Source organism: Xiphophorus couchianus, chromosome 12 (genome assembly GCF_001444195.1).
Source record: "Xiphophorus couchianus chromosome 12, X_couchianus-1.0, whole genome shotgun sequence".
NCBI classification, from domain to species: Eukaryota; Metazoa; Chordata; class Actinopteri; order Cyprinodontiformes; family Poeciliidae; genus Xiphophorus; species Xiphophorus couchianus.
The window spans coordinates 14,636,997-14,658,321 of NC_040239.1; the positions used below are offsets into that span (position 1 = coordinate 14,636,997).

Consider the following 21,325-nt stretch of genomic DNA (forward strand, 5'->3'; position numbering starts at 1 on the left):
TTATACAGTGGTTATTTTCTGGGCCTCCCTATGGATTACAATAAAATCCTCCCCAAAAAAGGAAAAAAAATCAACTGGGCACACACATCGTTCTACCAGACATAAACCTATGCACATATTTTGTTTTCAAACTCCACTGAAGTTTATTTCACACTTCAGGTTGCAACAAAACACACTACAAACCATCTTTACAGTGAAACACTTTTGTGTAACTGTTTTCTTTTTGTTTGTTTTTTTTTCATCCATACCGCTTCCTGCGCTCCCCCCCCCCCCCCCCTGCAATGGCACTGCGCTCCACACTTTGGGAACCACTGCTTTTATAAAATCTATATTTTTGAAAGAGAGTACAACACTGATGGTTAGTGTTGTACAGTCAGTTTGCTGGACTTAGCAGTTAAATTAGAAACTTATACAAGCGTAAAAATCTTGGCTCAGCCCAGATTATAAAACTGCCAATGAATCAATAAAAGACAAATTATACAAAAGAAAATTGGGAAAACTGAATTACTGGTTTTAACAAGACATAGGTGACTCTTCTTGGCCATGTACACTAGCTTTCTGAAAAATAATTGTTTCCTTACTTATGCTCCACAAGCCATGCTAAGAAGCTGCTCATTTTATTGACATCTTCACGATGAAGTAGATGATTTTTCTATCTTTCAAACTTTATATACGGTTTCAGCATAAACACTATTCAGTAATTTTAAACAACAGGGTTTTTAAAAAGCTATTTAGGCTTTTGAAAGTGGGGTGATGTGGAGATAAGCTCAGCAGGCAATATGTTTTGTGTAGTAGCTAGTGTAAAACAGGTTCATGCAAAGTACAATATTCTTCACGTTACTGTGATTTACGTTAGGTTTTATGTAAACTTAAGACAGAGGCTCTGTTATTTGTTGTCAATAAAGTTCAATGTGAATTAGAAAAGCTATAAAGTATAATTTGGGAATAAAATTCCCTTATGCAAAAGTAATGAGGTGCAAAGCAGCACTAACCCTATCGGGGGATTTTGTGTCACAAATGACAAACCACTGCTTGTAAAAAATGCACATGGCAGAACAAACATTAGAAGCAAAAGGCTAAAGTATATGAATGAAAAGTGTATCTTGAAATACCTAGAATATCTAAAGTTTTTTGTTGTTGTACAAATCAGACTTTACAAACAAGCTCAGACACGGTCTTGAGTGTTGGCCCTGGATTGAGAGAGCAATGTTCCTCTCTCTGACTCATGTATTAAATCACACAGTTGTTCCATCATTATTATCCAGTCAAATCTCAAGGTTCATATTTTGTTTCAACCATGGTTTACCGTACTTCTGGAAAATGTTATTCATATGTCAACAGAAGAGTACAGTGTTCATAAACACCCATTTACAAGCACACTTCCTCATGCACTCACACGTCAAAAAATGTAGGTCACAATTAGTTATGCCTCGTAGTAAGAGGGCATGTGGTGGCTCACTTATAGAAAAATGCAGAGGAAAACCAGAGACAGAAGATCAGCGCAAATTATATCAGGGAAAAGTTGGCATAGCTGGATTTCTTCTCACTAACCATCTGTCAAACATCGTTTCATCTGACCTGTTGGACTGCCTGGTTCCAGCAAAGAGACACACTATTTCCAAGCTGCTGAAGTTGTTTTATGTCACCATAAAAAGTATTTTGGACAGATGAGACAATCAGGAGTAAAGAAAAGGACAGACGGCGAACAGGCTACAATTAATGTTTTAGGTGCTTAGAAGATGTTGATCAAGTTGGATGTCTTAGGAGTTTATAAAGACATTTAGAGCTGTCCATGCTAAAGATGTTGGAGAAAGTAGTTGGGAAACATTCATTCCCTTTGCTTTTAAAACAATTTCAATGCTGATGAGAACTGCTGAGCAAAGAGGAGTAAATTTAAGAACAGATTGAGGAACATTAAATGAAGGTAAATACAATAAATAACTCATTTTTAATGCCAGATATCATTTACGTGAAACTGCACATCGTATACGTTCCAGAGCAGAGGTTTAACAAGCAGCTGTCATTGCTGTCATAACAGTAAAGCAAAAACCTTAAATTGCCAGGTACAGAAATTACATTTAATTCTACGTCCTTCTTTTATGAATGGATAATAATAATTACACTGACACATGACTTGTGCAATAAAAAGAGAATCCACTGTAAAAATGCTGAGAGAGCCAACAGGGCTTCACGCCAAAAGAAAATAAAGGAGACAGAGGAAGCATTGGTCTGCACACATCAATTTATTTGCTATTTGAAGATGTTAATTAAGGAGAAGTGGTGCAAGGCACTTTCATGGACAAATGCTTACAGCCACAGTAAGAAATGGTGTGGTGAGGTAATTAGATGGTTAAATAGTGGGTAGCTGTCTTTTAGGGAACATGGGTTCATTGTATTCTGCTGTTGCATGGAGAATTGTAACTAATTTGTGACTGCTGCCGCAGTTCCTGAGACGAAGACTGAAAAAAGATTTTAAAAATCACACCAGTGCACGCCCATGACCTTTTTGCACTCTGAAACATCTACATTCTTGCAGAATGTAGGAATGTAGAAAAGATAATTGGTTTTCTTTCCGTAGCTATTGATGAAACCAAAGATAAACCATAAATACTAACATGATTCCAGGAAGTTATTGTTTTAGACTGGAACCAGACCAATTAGCCGCTTTCCTGTTTGAAATCACCATTTCCTTTTGATATTGTTTTGCACCTAGAAAATCTGTGCTTAGCCATTGCATAACATATTAATTCTATTATTATTTAGATATTCTGATGTATTATGTAGATACCCAAATGTCATAACTGAATCCAGTTGTGTATTATTCTGCTGAAAACGTCCATGATCTGCTTTTTCCTTCACAATAGGGAAAACACGATCAGAAACACACTTCTGATCGTGTTTCTGAAAAACTCATTAGGTACAAAACAGAGAACATTGTACTGTGGATTCCTTGATTGGAGCTTTGAATCCAATGGATGATGAAGAAATTGTTTTTTTAAAAATCCACATTTATGTAGCCAAACATACAGTACAGACCAAAAGTTTGGACACACCTTTCTAATTCAATGGGTTTTCTTTATTTTCATGACTATTTATAAGGCAAGAAATCCCACTTATTAACCTGACAGGGCACACCTATGAAGTGAAAACCATTTCAGGTGACTACCTCTTGAAGCTCATCAAGAAAATGCAGAGTGTGTGCAAAGCAGTAATCACAGCAAAAGGTTGCTACTTTGAAGAAACTAGAATATAAGGGGTATTTTCAGTTGTTTTACACTTTTTTGTTTAGTGCATATTTCCACATGTGTTATTCATAGTTTTGATGCCTTCAGTGTGAATCTACAATGTCAATAGTCATGAAAATAAAGGAAACTCATTGAATTAAAAGGTGTGTCCAAACTTTTGGTCTGTACTGTATGTAGCTTTGTTTTATATCTTTTTTACTAATGGACTAAGTTCACAACCTATCTTTTCTAGGCAATAATGGGGATGTTGGTTCTTTCCAATCAGTGGAAAATTTGTTAACACTTTATTGAAGGGGTGTGCATAAGACTGACATAACAACTGTCATGAACATGAAGGAGTCTTCATGAAAGTTTACAGCTGTTGTCATGAAGTGTCATTCGGTAAATAATGACACTGTTAATGCAAAGTTGCACTAAAAATTTGATTAAAAGTCCATTAAAAGTGTAAATTTTGCATTAAAGTGTCATTGTTTACAGAATGACACTTCCTGACAACAGTCATAAACATTGATGAGGACTCCTTCATGTTCATGACAGATGTTAAGTCATGTTTATGACAGTATTATGTCAGTCTTATGCACACCCCGTCAAATAAAGTGCTACCAAAAAATTTCCTACAGTTCTGAAGCGACTTTGGGCTATTTTACAACCAAAACTGAGAAAGCACAAAATTGCATCAACCTTTGTACACATTATGTACACTTAAGTGATAAGAAATAAATTTCTCTGTTGATGTTTGAAACCACAAAAATCTGTGTCTTTGTCTTTTCTTTCTAACTTGTCACATAGAAGAAAGCTGATTGTTTTTCAGTGGATGTTTTCAGCAAACACATGGATCATTTGGTGATCATTAATAGAAACATTTAAAAGTAAAGTAAATATTTTAAAAGACGTGCATTTATGCTTATGTATACAGAATGAGCTTCCTGTTCTTTGGTGCCTTTCTTGCTGTGTGGCAGTCATATTTTCCTGATAGCAATATCTACATAGAGAATTGCAGTGGACTCCTCATAATTTGCCTTCACAAATCTTTAATTTAGCAAATAATAGTTTTCAGTCAGAGCTGTTTAAACTTAGCTGCAACACAGACAGTTACAGAAGATCCCTTCCTTCCCCCAGCCACCAAAAAATAAATAAAAACAAACATAGATAGCGGGAGTTAAACCAAGTCAAATCAGGTCAAGTTTATTTGTTTAGCAGATTTCTGCAGTTGCTACTGCATTTGCACCCTCTGTAATTAATAACATATTTTTCATTTCAGTAGAAATTCTCACTATGACCAAAGTATAAGTGAAAGCTCAGTTTAATGTTGCATTTGATTTGGGTCACAAATGAAACAGATATTTCATCCAGTTGGGGAGAAAAAGCTCCCTCCTCTTTTGATTTTCTGTTTTGTTGAAAACACAGATGCAAACTAGGTTAAGCAAAGACGCTTTGTGAAATGTTTTAAAGGAACGCAAATAACACAAACAAGATTTATTATTTGTAATATCATTTCACTTTCAGAAGGAATAATATACAGCAGAAAATATTATCTTCTATAAATCATAATCAGGTCATGGGCTTAAAAATATGACATCAACTTTTTATCAAAGCGATTTTTTATACCTTGAACTCACCACCTGAGGCATTGTTAAATTGTTACATGGCAGAATAGCGATGGAGCAGGCAGGGTGCTGGACATATGCAATCAGTCTTAAACAATATCCTCCTTTCATAAAGTCCATTTTTTAAATGTGTTCATTTTGACATCAAACAGGTCGGCGAGAAGACGAGGCCGGCTGTGTATCTGGGTCAAATCACATCCATAATAACGGTTTTGATAACAGCCTGATCTTTCTGGTGAAAATATCACAAGAAAGGAATACTGTGTAGTCTGAAACTGATGTTAAATATTCTAGAGTGTTAAATATATAATAACACTTTTGTTCTGTTTCTATCTGTATGACACTGTTATGGTTAACATCACCAGTTTACTGTGTGGATCAATGCAACTGATTCTCAGGAACTAGCTGGGCTTTAATGTGATATTCTGAGCAGACAGCTTTCCTTTAAATATGCCTCCTAATCTCATCATGCATAAATCTCCTTTATCCTCCTTCATGTGTTGATGTGTGTGTTTCAGGGCGTTCCCAAGCTCATGTTTTCTTATGCGTCGACATCTGGGCCATAAAAGCTAGGGGTTATTGAAGTCTAAGTAAGGATAACACAGTGTTAATCATCCCGAATCTTAAGACATTGAGTCATAATTACGGTGAAAAGCCAAATTTTCTTGAAATCAGCTGACATACAGTCACAAATTCCTTAGCAACAGAAAACAGTGTCGCTCCCTCTTAGCCAACTGTGAGTGAGCTGGAAACAGGAGGAGATTACATGCATTAAGCAAAACAGAGCCACAATGTATATGGTACATCTGAACAGATAAATACCAAAACTACTGATTACTTTTCACAATTTTACTATTTCTCTTAGAAACTTGCAGGCTGAAACCCAAACTTAAAATAAAAAAAACTATTCGCAAGGATTGGAAAATGTTGCTCTTTTTATTTATTGTGACAAAAACCACATGTGGTGCAAGAAGGATTTTCAAATCATGTGTTTTCACTGAAAAAAAGAGAAAATTGTGAGAAAATGACCAATTAGTAATAATTTGTAGGTTTTAAGCACTTTGGGGAACATGGAGGAAACAACAAGACATCAAAAAATATTTGAAGTTTTTTAGATGAATGTAGCGACAGAGAAACAACACTGAAAGCTCATTTACAGCTACCAGCTGTTCTTACTTTGTTTTCATACTAATTACAGGGTAATAGCAGCACCTTATATAACAGTCATCATGCCTTATCATTACTATTTAATACAGAGAGAAAATGCAGTATAAAAAAGTCAAGGTCAAATTCCTCTCTCTGGAGATTTATTATCTTTTCTCTTTGTGTGGTATAGAACAAAAACAAGAAAAATGGGGCGACATTGTCCTGCACTGCAACAACTTATACTTAATTTGTTCCTATTTTTAGTCTAAACATTGAAAAATACCAAAGATAAAACCACCGTACAATATAGTTTTTAAAGAGCTCTTTGCTAAAAACAAGGCAAAACATAAACAATCAACTTAAGGATGATGTATCTATTCCTGAGATTCTAAACTTTGTACTGTTTCTTGAAGTAACTACTTATACTTGTTGTATCTGACACTTACTTGTTACAATTTGTCTCCATTGTGATTTTTTTTCCTTTAGACAATGTGCTGTAATTTTTCAGGCGCAAGTGTTGATCATAAAAGTTTAAAAAACTAGAACAATTTAGTGCAAGTGCAAAAAAAAATTACAAGTAGTTTAAAACTACTGAACAGTACAGTGTTGCTCTTCTGATTGTTTTTCCCCTTGCAGATTAGAAAGGTAGATTTGAACAAATGTAAATTATTATCTGAAATAGCTACCAAAACTGAAATAGCGTGAAACTATAAAAGCCATGGTAAGAAGAACGTAAATGCCCTTTAAACTGTGGGGTTTTACTTTTTATATACATTATGCTGCCAAAATTAAACTCAACAAACTATTAAATTCAGCTTTTTAAATAATCTTCATGGTTTTAGGGATGTAAAACTCAGTGCCTTTCAGGCCTACAGACTGTTTCTACGAAGATTTGTGAAAGAATGGATTGCTCTCAGGTATTTGGGGAATTGAAGCGTGACATCGTCATCCAGTCTAAGTCTGGCCATAAAGTACTTCACTGCTAAATATTCCAGTCAATTTTTAGTGGTATTACGAATGATTGAAAGCAATCATTTGTAAGCAATCACTTTGCCAAAAAAAAAAGGTCGGCTATTTCAGTTCACTATTCGCTGAATGTTGGTGCACAGAGTTTGAACATTTTCAGTAGAGTCAGGAGTTACAAACCTTCACTTCCTGGTGCCTGCAGATTAGCTGAAGTACAATGCAAAAAGGACTTCATAAAATTCATTTTCATGGCTTAAATCCCCAAGTCCAATGCAAAGCATTAGACGCTGTTTTGCAAAGGATGTCTCCACTGGAGTCCAGGGCAGTCAAATAATGAATCATACCTCTCTGTCTGGCAATCTAAGAAATAAGTGTGGGTTTGGTGGTTGATAGGAGAACAGTACTGGCCTGAATGCATCGTTTCAAGAGTAAAGTTGATGGTGTGAGGCTGTTTTTCAGCAGTCAGACTCGGCCCATTAGTTCCAGTGAAAGGAACTCTCATTGCTCTAACATATTAGGATGTTTTGGATTAATTCTAGCTCCCTACCTTGTGGAAACAGTGTAGGCTTCAACACACTGTTGATTGTTGTACCGTTCGTACAACAATAAACACAACAATAAACGGACTTGTTGTTCATATGCAAACTTCTGGTTTTGACATTTCTCACTATGTAAATCTGTCAAATATCTTTTCTTCTCAGTCATAAACATCACAAAACCTGATTTTTAAAAAAATCAACAATAAGCAAAACTTGCCTTATGTTCATGTTTTTTACATTGTGTCTCTTGTCTGTCTCATATTGTCTAGTTGTCCAGCACATTAAGCGACACAACATCGTGCTGAAGAGAGAACTGGGAGAAGGAGCTTTTGGAAAAGTTTTCCTGGCTGAGTGCTACAACCTTTCACCTGACCAGGAAAAGATACTCGTTGCTGTCAAGGTAATCATGAAATTACTTTCTTACATACATTTTACAGTTCCACAGCATGTCTTTTAAGCAGAAACAGGAGCAAATATTTCTGCTTCTGTATAGGAATTTAGGAAATGGCACAGAAATGATCCTGTTCTGGGTTAAATCTTTATCTTCTTTATCAGTGTTTCTTATTCTGCTCTCTGATCTTCTTGACATATGTAATCATCTGTCAGAAAGCAGATATTGCATCTCTGAATACTCATTGTGAGATTTTGTTTTTGTGACCATTCAAAATGTGCAGAAAAAGACTGGAGTGTCCTGATTAAAAAACTGGTCAATGGAAAATAAACTTCAAGTCATGATGAGTTTTTAAAAGAAATTTGGTCTAAAAAGATTTTTGGTTCCAAATTAGTTAGTGAGAGTGTAGGTGAAGGTGAAATTATTGCCAGGTCAATATTAGGAAGTGATATCTGATACTTGCAATATATTCAAAATATTGAGCAACTTACAGGAGATAATCTTATATTACTGAAAAAGATACACATCCTTCCGAGATATAATCCTTCATATGGCACTGGTGCCGTTTTTAGAATCTATGTCCACCTCCATTTCCGCTACTATCATGACAAAGTCGTCCCTATCAAGGGTTTCTCTGTAAGAGGTAAGGTGGGATTACAGCTAAAACCGCTGACTTCCAGGATGAAATTGAGTGGCATCCCAGGAAGCATCCTTCTGTAACACGTATCTGCCCATCAGCCTCCCCATCAAGGCAGTTCTTCCTCTCTGTGCAGCTCCGCAGTGAAACAGGATCTGAATGGTGAAGAATTTTGCATTAACAATACATGACCTGTGACAGGACCACCCTTCCTCCCTCTTCCATTCTCCTTCCCCTCCAGCTTCCTCTCCTCTATGCCTCCTGCTTGCACATGCAGTATTTTTTTCTCTCTCCCTCTTCTGACTCATCATTCTGGCTCAGATCCTCCTCATGAAAACCCACAGATCTTTTCTTTTCTTTTCTTGGACTTCCTGTTTTCTTCCAGCTTATAACTGAAACCACCTGCTGATGCTGCCTGCCAGCTCAGCTTCAGCTTAGCCAGCTTGCTCTACCAATTTTTCACCTGAAAAATCTCTAGAGCCAGAGTTCCCACTGACAGCTTGGAAATGCTACATTTATGTGTACGTTTATGTGAAGTTCAATAATCCTGAAGAAAAAAAAATAATATTTTTGAAATAAAATACATTAATCAGGCAATTTCTGGAGAGGAATTAATTAGGATTTCCTCATATTTCACCTGACTAAAATTGCTAAAACCTCTTACATATGTATCATATCAAGTTCACATTATTGGAGCAACCTTACTTTTGATGAAGGTCTGTCAGCTTTAAGCCTCAAACAATTAGGTTTTTTTTTGCTTTCTGACAGCTTAAGTGAGAGTGAAAAACCATACCCTTCTGTTGCATTTGGAAAGAAAACTATGGCAGTTAATAGATGTGTAAAAAAGATCTAAATAATTTAAAATCAGCCATTTCTCTATACAAAAGAGGTGGAGAGCATTTTCAAAAACTGCCTTACATGCCCAGGTGTGGTTGTCCAAACAATTTCACCCTGTGAGCAGACCGAAAGAAGTTGAATGAAGTCTCCAATAAATTAAAGACAGAAGTCATAGGACCTACAGGGGATCTTGTTCCTGATAATGTGAAAGTACATGAGACTGCACAAGTTTACCTTTGACAGGAGTTGGACATAAAGTAAACATTTTCTGTTTAAAAAACAAGACAAGAGAGCGTGTAGACCAAGATTTTTGGAATAATGTTCTTTTGACAGATTAGCCCAGATCAGAACAGAGTATACTAAGATAATGAAATCAAACCAACTGTGAAGCATAGAGCTCGAAGTGCCATGGTTTGGGAAAGCTTTTCTTCAGGACGCTCTACCAGCTCACTTCTATTAAATTACATTGAGTTTGACAGTGTAAATGAAGGACATTGGGCACATCTATAAAATAAAAATAAGGTAGAAGCAGAACTGGAGCCTGCCACATGACAATGACCCCAAATATACCGTAGCATTAAATCCACCAAGAACTGGTTGAGCATTAAAAGAAAGGAGTCCTGTGGTGAATCAAAGACCTCGTCTTGATGTTTTGATGAAATGGGGTGAGTGGAAAAAACTCCTCAGACTACTCACAACTGAAGTGAGGAGTGGAGCGAACTTTCCTCAGAATGAGACTAAAAGGTGTTCACAAGAAAGGTGCCAGTAAAAGCCATTTAACCAAAAAGTGTAACAGTACCTGTTATTGTGTTAGATATCTGAACTTTTACTCCACTAGAAAAGTATTGTTGATATATTTTATTACATTTTTAAAATTAGGGTTGCTTTTTGTTTAGATGCAATGAAATTAATTTCTTGTCCATAGATAAAAATATAAATGAGACATTGCTGCTAATATTTTCATGTAATATTTTCACCTACATCATGTAGGTGAAAGGCTGAGTTACAATATATTATTTTACTTCTTGTTCATTTTTGCTGGTGTAAAAGACGTGACTTGCTTATTTTAGTTACATTTCCTGCTGCCTGCCTTTTAATGCATTCTGAGCAGAAAGGTCACGGCTGTTAGAGATTGGTGGGCATTAAGTGGGCTTCAGAGGAATGCACTTCTATGCCCATTCGACAATGTCCCCAAGGCCGGCGCTTATTGATGCGCTGCGTGAACTTAAATAGCACTCTCAGACCACCAAACTGCAAAATTACAACTTCCTTTTGTCTTTGTTCCTCCACTGACTTAATTTAAAACAGTTTTTATCGTTTTGGAACTCTGAGTCTGACTCCCACTTTTAACAACCTTGTTTTGCATTCACTAGTAAAGTAAGTACAGATTTTCGAGCTAAGAATCATTTGATCACCAGTAAGGTAGGTGAAGCTGAAAATTGTCTGATTGCTCTATATAAAAAAGAGTGTCAATCAAAACCAGACTTTTTGAATAAAAACTAAAGAAAACTCTTGCGCAGTTTTCCTAATTAAATTATAGAATTATTTTTTCTGGTAGTTGATGTGACTTTTGTTTAATCCTCACAAGTCCCAGAAACAAGTCCCAGTCTTAAAGGTGCTCCGTCTGCTTTTTGTTCTGCTACAGCGCCTTTTACAATCAAAATGTCAATCTTTTTAATTGTTTTGGGAGAGAAGCAGGAGTCTCGGCACCCAGAAACAGATTTTTTAAAAAGTTTAACATCATTGTGTGAGTAACTGACACACACTTTACTAAATTTCTTATGAAGTCCTATGTGATGTTATAGCAAACCTCCAAACATCACTTATTGATTTGCAATTCAGGCTGTTGTCTGTTTCTTTCAGCAACTTGATGCAGTTTTTTATTTGAGATTGCAATATAACTCAGTCCACGTTTACAAAATTAGAAAATATTTATGTAAGAAGAAAGCGAAAAGTGAAAAAAGCAACCAACATGACTCATCAGAGAGGACTAATAAACTGCAAAAACTATGTTAGATATTTTGTGAAATTAATCTGGTTTTTTGACTGTAAACACAGCAACAGAATTTGTTTCACTTCTTTGCTTGATAAATAAAACACAATCTGGTTGACATATTTTAGCAAGTGGATCAATGGCATATAATAATTTCAAGAACAATCAATCTTTCAGATCCTGTGTCAAGTGTTAAGTTATTTCTTAAATCCTCACCATGATCCAAAATTTTAAGTGCAAAGAATCTGCCAGAAAAATGGCAGAAAAAGAACCAAAATGTTGAAATGAAAATATTAAAATGTTGAGAGAAAGCCCGCAGAACTGCTGAGAGAAAAGCAAAGTTTAAAGTAAGATGGGGTGGTTTACAACTTTGGTTTAATATTATGCTTGTCCTATAAATAATCAATGCTCTTCACTTATGCTGTCTCTATCTACAAATCACCTTTCACTCTTTTCATTTTTTTATTCCGCCTTTCATAAATTCAGACACCATGGCAGACGAGCTGTCTGAGCACCGGTTTATAAGCTGACAATCTGCCACAGCCTCGCCATTTAAATATATAATTACACATAATTATTTTGTCCGTACATTGCACTCTGTCTGCGCTGCAGCACGAGAACATGTCCTTGATTGTTTACCATATTAAGACATGCACTCGCTAAGAAAGTTTAATGGTGTCAGTTTGGGAGTCAGTTATCAATCACCCAGTCAGCCATTACATGGAAGCTACTTTATTTTGCTCTTACTGTATATTAAACACAAAGGAGGCATCAATCAAAATCACGCTGCAGCAAGTACCAATGCTCAGTAAAATATTCACATCCATATGAATGCAGCACACTTACTTGACTGTATCCCATCCATCAGAAACACCAAACTCGTCCAATAATGTTTCTTTCTCACATGTAAATGAGCCACCATGTTTTTGAGTTAGAGGTTGTTGATTGCTTTTTTATCTGTCCAAGAACCTGAATGTGCTCAGACTGAATGACTAACAGCGTAATATTGTGGCTTTTTGGCCTGGGAATTAAATCAACTTTGAGTTCAGTGAGTGAGAGCGTGTTAGGTTGTTTATAGACGTTTCTGCCTCAGAGGGAAGTCTCGGCGGCAGCAAGCAGCCCTGGATCCAGCATTATTATGACCAGCTCCGTGCAGTGATTCATGATTATTTTATTGGGGTTATTTGATGCTCTTCAGTGATTAAGCACAGACAAGCAGTGAACAGGATCTTTGTGGAAACAAAATGTGTTCCTTATTTGACCAGCTGTAAATCCATGCTTATAGAAGCATTCTGTGTAATCTACAAAGCTGAAAATTGGAGAGAAATGTTTGGTTTCAACATCCTGGAATTAAGCAGGAAGCCAAATCACACTTCCTATATCTAGTGCTTAGCAAAAATATTCATTCACCTTGAACCTTTGCACATTTTATTGTGTCAAAATAACCAGCAATATGATATACTAATATTATAATTGAATGTTGCTTGCTTGAAAGTACACAAGTCAGTACAAAAGACAGAACTTTAAATATTTAAGTTTATGATCTTCAGATGTCTACAAAGGCACATAAAATATTTTTCCCCCCAAGCATTTCTGGTTGCACATTACTTTAAGGTTTACTCATCTTTCTAACATTAGCATAAAACAACTGCAGTAAAAGCATATGGACAACTGTCGTGAAATTAGGTTGCCGTTTTTCCACGCAGAAAGGCAAGATTTGGCAAGGAGGAACTTTTGTTTTTTGTTGAAGAGTCTCTTCTTCTACATTTCTTCTTCCTCATAGGTCTGGATTAAAGGCTTCAATGTGCCATTAATGCGCATACATTGTGAGCAGTCAGGTTGCATCCAAGGATCGAGTTGTATGGTGTGAGAACATGATTTGTGAGCTGTGAATTATTTAATTATTGGTTTGTACAGTTTGAGCTGGAGCTGAATATGACTAAAATCGTCATTCAGTGCATGTTGAACTTTAAAGGACTGCAGAGGACCTGAGATGAGGTGGAGCTTCACCTTTAAGGCAGACATCTAAACATACATGCAGAGGTAAATAGTTTAAATCATAGCATATTCATGACCAATTTAAAACCCAGAGCTAAATTCGTTTTTAAAATCTGAGGCAGAGGTGATTTTCACCTAATTTGAAAGAGAGTAAACAACTTACAAAAATTCAGTCTGTTATCATGCAAATTTGATAGAAATACTTTATACTGCATATACTGTATGGCTTCGAAGTAGCACAATACATATTCATGACAAAAAGCAAGCATCTTTTTCTATCCCACTTCAGAATTATACTTCACTTTATGATGTTTTTTCACATAAAATGACAATGAAATAAACTGATGTTTTCTTGGCTATATGTTAACAAAATACAAAAAAAAAAGTTCATGGGATGTATTGTCAGGTGTTGTAGGTTTGATATTAGATTACAAACGTAGTTTGAAGCACAGGCTTTCATTCGCTCTCTATCTTCTTATAGTCCTGCATGTAATCTTCATGCTGTATCATATTACATACTAGTATGTACATGACCATAAAAACATTTCCTGATGCATTTTTGCTTTAATGTTGCAGAAGTTGCGTGCAGTCAGGTTTTCTACCATCTTTGCTTTCTGGGCCAAGGGTTATGGGCCATTTACTTCATGACCTCTTGTTCTGTGTGTGTAATCTGAGTTTCTTTCTGTGTTTTGGTACACAGAGAGACACCGACTCACGTATATCCATGTCATATGATGTAGGAAGACAATCTATTATTCATGTAGGACAAGAGAATTGTTCTATATCTTTTTTTTTTTACATGGGAAACTAATACAGAGCCCGTATCATTTTCATTCAACTCTTCATGCCCTATTCACACACTGACATTTCTCTCATTTCTTCTTTCTCTGTCACAGATGCTTGTGTTACTCAACCTCCCTCAAATATTTCCTGATTCACTGAAGAGATTAAGATTAGTTTAGAAAAAGGCCCTTTTACCTCCCCGCCTTGTCTTTGTCTGTGTAATATTAATTTAACTCTTTGTATTCTGAGCTGCAGTTTGATAGGGAGATTACTCTGCTTGCTTCCACTGAGAAAAAAGGACCAACATCTTTCTGTTGAAAGCCCAGAATGAAAAATTGCCAATGATCAGTAGCGTAGAAAGCAAAAAGCTTAAAGTTTCTTTATTTGTGCATATGTGTGTGTATGTGTTTGCAGACACTGAAAGAGGCCAGTGAAAATGCCAGGAAGGATTTCCACCGAGAGGCCGAGCTGCTGACCAACCTGCAGCATGAGCACATCGTCACGTTCTACGGTGTTTGTGTGGAGAGCGACCCTCTCATCATGGTGTTTGAGTACATGAAACACGGAGACCTGAACAAGTTCCTCAGGCACGTCTCTCTTCCTGATTGCATTGAGTGTTGCCAGTGTGGACACACATAATCAGACTATTGAAAACAATGTTCAGCAGCAGTTTGTCATTTAAAAACTCTCCTCAAGAGAAGCTGAATATTGCTACAAAGCACATCTGAACATTTGTCACCTGTTCTCTCGTAGGGCTCACGGACCAGATGCAGTTCTGATGGCGGAAGGCCAGACCACCAGACCCGTGGAGCTGACCCAGTCTCAAATGCTCCATATTGCCCAACAGATAGCATCTGGCATGGTCTACCTGGCATCACAGCACTTTGTGCACCGCGACTTGGCCACCAGGTGCGTCACTTACTATGTTAATATTTGCTGAAAGAACTTATTTCCATTTTTTTTATCAACAGGCAATGTTGAAAAAAAATCTGTGAAATTAAATGGAAACACTCATAAATGAATTACTTTTTTTAAAGTTTTGTTCTTTTAGTAAATTTAGTTGGAAAAGACAAGAAAACATTCATAAGTGTCCAAAAAGAGCTCATCGAAATAGTCATCTCCATGACTTAAACAATCACTACAATTGGCAATAAAATCTGAAAAATTTTAGAAAAGAGCAGCCACCAAAGAAATTACTGGACACAGTGTGCAGTACATGAGATCTGTGATACATTTTGATTTTATTTTGAAAAAAGTTAACCAAATCAGTCTGTACCATGGTGAAAAAGTAATTCCCCCCAAGAACAGGGTAGAACTGGTTGTTCTTCCCTGCAAGAATTTGCAATCAAACTTACATAAAAGTTTTTATCTCTGTGGAGGAATTTTGACTCCCTCATCTTTGCAGGATAATTGACTTTAGTGACACTGAATGGTGTGAACAGCCTGTTTGAAGCCTGTTCACAGTTGAACTGGTGGAGTAAATTTATTTTCGCATGATTACATGTTAACAGTTTACCACCTTTTGAGGAAACCCGTGTACAGTAAAAAAAAAAAAATTATGGAAGATTATGACACAATGGTGATCAATTCCACCCTCTGCAGCTGGAGTCTTGTGTGTTTTGTATCTTTCCCTGCTGAGAAACACTTGAAAACAAATAAATAACTCATCAGCAAACTTCTGTAAAACTTGGTGACAGTAAAGATAGATAAATAAAGTATTTGATTCAGGAAAACATCAAAACACACAAGACGTCCGCCTCTGAGGGCCAGCTCACCTCTGTAACATATCAATGTTTTTATTTATCTGGTTATTCTTTTTGCAGGAACTGTCTGGTGGGTGAGAACCTGCTGGTTAAGATCGGAGATTTTGGCATGTCCAGAGATGTTTACAGCACGGACTACTACAGGGTAGGTGTATGTGTCGATATCTTTTCTGGCCCTTTTTTCAACCGACCCTTCCCCTGTTTACTGCTGCATGGGTCTCCATCTGCATCCCCTCCTCCGCCTCACACTTCACCGCCATCCCTCATCCGAGCATGGGCATGAACTAAAGAGTCAACTTTTATTACTGTAAGCTTTTTGTCTGCCACTTTGCTCCAATATAGATACATTTTACTTTATATTTTTAAACAGATATGTTACTTTTCAACTACCTACTTATATTGTTTTTCATGGCTGTAATTTCTTTTGCAATTTCTCTTGTCAACATTACAACCAAATAATTACTTAATATTGCATTGCAATCAATCCCAAGACCTCAACTATAGGAAAGAGTAACATATAAAACGATTACCATCTTTCCGCTTCACATCTTCATTTGTGAGGCAGAAAATCTCTTGCTTGTAACCAAGTTTTCTAATATATGTGAAGACATTCTAAAAAAAAAAGGAAATAGAAATATTGCCTTGGACACACAGTTGGACAAAGAACATTTTTATGCTACAGAGAAAGATCATTGGGGTGTAACACTCACAAAGGGCATCCATTAGTTTTATTGTAATGAGTGCATATCTAGAAACAGCAGAGACAAAAATAAATGTGCCTGCACACAAACAGAGCAGCGTTAGCGCACATTTATCTGCGAACGTTGCCTTATTTGTGTCATTCCCCGCCTTTACTTGGAGTGTCAAGATAACCCAGGGGTACATGAGTGAGTCAGGAGTAAATCTGTGGGGTTTTTTCTCCTGCTGTACAACTATCTGTCACTTTCCCAAAGGGCCAAGGCCTAATAAACTGTATTGACTGATCGATAGTGGCTGTCCATTTTCCAACCCTCTCTCCCATCCGTTGTGACATACTGACATGACTGACAGTGACAGATAACTCCGAGGAAGCGCGAGAGGGAGGAGTGCTCATTCAGTGACAAGAAAAATCTCTGTTTGGAATAAATAATGACATTAACAATGACACTTTGAAAGATAATAATCTATATGACATGCAATGGATGTGTTGTTCTTCTTTTTGTTGAGTCCAGAAAAGGAAATGCTCAGTGTACTTTGTGTTCCAAAGTAATAACTCTGCATATTTATCTAGCTAATATACTGGGTAGTATATTAATTAGCTAGATAAATTATGCTTTGTAATATGTAATTGATTCATGAACACAAAGTACAGCTGCAGTGTCAAAATGGAGACAATTAGTTGAGCATTGCAACCTAACATTTGGGTGTATTATTTATTTATTTATTTATTTTATTTCTGTATTTAGAAAATTAAACGCATCAGGAAAAGAAATCTCTGAGTGGGCTTCTTCAGTACGGTCTCTGTGTGACAACACATAATAACCTCCTCCTCCCTCTTCCTTTCACCCCTTCCTCAATAATGCCAAGTGCTGAGGCTGTATCCATGGCAACGGGTAGCGGGTGAAGGTAGTGGCGGTGAGCTCTGGAGTTGAATTCATCGTTTCTCAGGAAGAAAAGTAATCAGAGAACTTCTGCTTAGTATGCTGAGGCAGTAGTAGAGGAAGAGAGAAGGAGAGGAGGGATAGAGACAGCAGTAAAAAGATGAAAGGAGGAACGAGACGGGACAAAAAGCAGCAGGAGGAAAAAAGGGAGGAAAAAGTGAGATGTCAGACAGGGGAGAAAATAGATTAACAAATACAAAAAAGGAGAGAAAAGGCAGTAATAGAGTGATAAAGGGACATATTTGGAGGAGGAAGAGTGTAGAGGCTCAGCAGCCTAGAAAAGGCATCATACAGGAGACAAAACAAAGCAGAAATTGCAACAGGGTCTCTGTCAGAGACAGAAAGAATGACAAAATAAATACAGAGGAGAACAACAACACAGCAGAGGGGTAGTTTCAGGATGGCGGTCGCATCTCAGCACCTAGAAGAGACGGAGGTGTGTGTTAGTGTGTGTGTGTGGGAAGGTAGTGTGTATGGACCCAGTCATGCTCTTGCGTCAGACGGGAGCAAAGATGAGTCATAAAGGAATTGGAGCTCAGCCCCCCCCCCCACCTCTCAGCACGCATGCATGTGTGTGGAAATAGAAGCAGAGGCGATGAAATGAAGGGGGTGCAGTGACGTCACCGAATCCCCTGTTACACAATGAATCTGATGGGCACTGCCTCGTATCAAACCTTCAGCCATATTTCAGGGTATCTAAATGTTTCAGTGTGGCTCGATGTGCCATTGATGGTGGGTGTACTCCATCTTACAGTTTTAGTTTCCTTCAAAGTGGATTTTAAAACGCATTTACAGGTATTTCCCCCGAGTCAGAGTATCTCTAAAGTGCCATAGTGCCATCTCACAGCACAATCAGCACCTTCAATTCTAAAAATGCTGTATATATCAAACATGACTTAAAAGAAATTTATCTTCCCAATTTAACGCCTTGAAATTGTTTGTCTCTTTAAGAAGCTCCTGCTCTTTCTAACCTTGACCTTCATGTTGTCATTGCAACCATGTCCGTTCATTATGTTATTTAAGGAGCGTTGGACTGAGAAGTAATTTCTCAGAAAACACACAGTCTCACCAGGTTTGCTGATTGTTGCTGCTGCTAAGGAGCTCAGTGGGAGAGTTATGGAGGGCCGGTGCTCTGTGGGACAGAATCTCAGCTGGAAACTTCAGCTCCAAGGAGGAGATTTGTTTAAATTGGCGCCGCTTTGTGGGAGGTAGTGTTTAGGCACCCCCAAATGGCTGCCATGGGGGTGCCATTTGGGCACATCATAAAATCTTAAAGATGTGACATTTTAATAATGAAATGATGAAACAATAATGATAATGATGATAATGAAACAACTGACATTTCTAAAAGAAGGAAGAGCCCAGAAATGAACTGTATCCATTTCTGCATCCATTTCTTGGCCTGTGCCTACTGTTTTTCTATAAAATGTTAGTATTTATACCACTTGAACAACTTCATAATCTATCCCATTATGACCACAAACTTCAAAATATGTTATGAAGTTTTTATATAATAAACCAATACAATGGAGTGCACTTTGTGGAGTGGAAGAGCAATGGTTTGAAATCTTCTTCTCTTTGGTGTGGGTTTGTAGAATATGCAAATCTAAGGCCCTGTTTACATGACAACGATCCAACGAAAATTGAATTTTTGTTTCATTTCTGTTAACACGTTTACATGAAGACATTTTAATTACAATCTTTGTTTACACAGTAACGGCACACATTGAAGAAGTGTAATGCCGTCGCCACGCCACTAGTTGGTGCTAGATTCTTTGAAACTAAATGCGCATGTATTTAAAAAAGAAAGTTGAAAGCACGTCGATTTTCGTATCTGATGGGGAAACGCGAATTGTAGTAACACCAGCAGTGTCAGTAGTTTCTTCTACTTGTAGGAAGCAGTTGTGTTGTAAGCTAGGGATTCCCTGAAAGAAAAGATCCATTTATTCTGTTTACAAGACAACGGACACCAGCACTCTGGAACACCTTCTCAAACTGTGCCGTTGTCAGAGAAAACATTCGGTGGTTTCATGTAAGTGTGCAGTACAAACGCAACAAAACTCTTCAATTTTCACCAGAAACTGTGGTCGTGTAAACGGGGCCTAAAACTGACAGAACATTGACACCTGAGAACTGGAACTGGACACCCATTATTTAAGTCAATGTCTTAAAATAGAAAGAAATGAAAATAGAAACTAATTATAGTTTATTAGTAGTATTTTTTTCATGGCAAAAAATAAGATGAAAAAGATTAAATTTCCTGTATAACAGGGAGTAGGGTAGATTTCACAGGTCCCCATGACAACACATCCCATAATACTTCACACTGTCACCATAGGTACCGTAGCTATAGGGAATTTGCAGTCCAGATCACATGCTTGAACTGGGGGGGGTTTCTACCTTTTTTGGGGTTTCCTGGAACTCTAGCCAGAGGTCTGGCTGAGCTGCTGAATATTTATGAAACAGTGTGTTGGAGGGAATGGCAGGTGGGCTGAAGGAAGCGAGGAAGGGAACTGAAAACAGAGGAGGCAGAGATCAACAACAAAGCAGCTCACATACTGGGAGATGTCCTTGCAAAGACTTGGTCTTAAGACTGCATCACTGTAACCACAATTTACTCAATATTTGATGTTCTTCTTCTTCTTGGTTTTACCGGCGGTTGGCAACAAACTGTTAGTAGCATTACCGCCACTTACTGGTATGGAGTGTGGTTGACAAAAACTATTAATCTGTAGTTTCCCTTTTGTGGCTCCTCAATGTTGTTCTCTTTTTTTTTATTCTACCATTTTGTAGCTTTTCACAGAAGATTGTCCATCACTTCTCTTTTTGTTGTCTATGCAAGGAATATCCTGAGGAGACAATTGGTCCTTTGCTTCTTAAATGCAAAGCTTCTTTAATTCTGATCATTGGTTTGGAGTTTCAGGTTCATCTGGGTTACATATCTGAACCACATTTAACAAGCATGAAAAAATTGCTGTGCAGCAGTTCAATATTATTTCAAGCCATCAGAGGAAATTATTAGCCATGATAAATAAAACAAAAACACTAGCGGGTATGAGCAAGACCAGATGCATCAATGAGCTCTCAGAAATCAACAGAGCTAAAAAAATATTTTACCTATCAGGATGTAACAAGCTACCATGCTAACACTTCTTTACTTAGCTGCTAATCTGGTTATCTTTTGAGGATTTATGTAAATTGTCCTGTCTTGGTTTGGATTGATAATTGATTTTTTATTTAAAAAAATAATTATATATATTTATATATCTATATAGGCCTGTCGCGATAAACGATAAATCAGTTAATCATACGATAAATTAAAGCTATCGACGTCATTTTAATTATCGGCATTATCGTCTCTTCCGACCTTTTTCTCTTTCAGCTAATGAGACTGAATGAAAAAGGGCTCAACTCCGGTGCTCTCCACTGACTCCTCCCTTCCTCATTTCCTCAGTGTAAAGCCCAGCGCACACCGATTGTCGGCTCATTTTCAAAACCTGACAGATCACACATTAGCCGACAGAAATCCTAGGTATAACGGTTCGATCGGGTTCATTCCTGCCGTGTGGTGTCCAACAATGGGCACAAAATAATGGCTACAAGTTCAGTTAACTAATTTTAAAACCAGGCATTAATCAATGATTTACTACAACCTACCTGCAATGCATGTGGCTAGTGTCAGCGTAAAGTCCTGACTGAATGAAAATCATTATAACCTATTTACGTCACGTTAACGAAGAACAGCTGAAAAGTTACCGGGTTTATCAACTGCGGTAGCAG

At 37.2% G+C, this 21,325-nt stretch overlaps 1 protein-coding gene across 4 annotated transcripts in view; it reads left to right on the forward strand.

Annotated features, from left to right (window-relative positions):
• The window catches only part of ntrk2a (neurotrophic tyrosine kinase, receptor, type 2a), a 106,461-nt gene that overhangs the window by 71,253 nt on the left and 13,883 nt on the right, over positions 1-21,325 (forward strand). For 3 of the 4 annotated variants that reach the window (XM_028032919.1, XM_028032921.1, XM_028032922.1), the window contains 4 exons: positions 7,773-7,903; positions 14,557-14,729; positions 14,896-15,051; positions 15,966-16,056. In XM_028032919.1, the coding sequence (XP_027888720.1) occupies positions 7,773-7,903; positions 14,557-14,729; positions 14,896-15,051; positions 15,966-16,056 (551 nt within the window). The remainder of the gene's footprint in view (positions 1-7,772; positions 7,904-14,556; positions 14,730-14,895; positions 15,052-15,965; positions 16,057-21,325) is intronic. The other variant, XM_028032920.1, reaches the window with a different exon arrangement.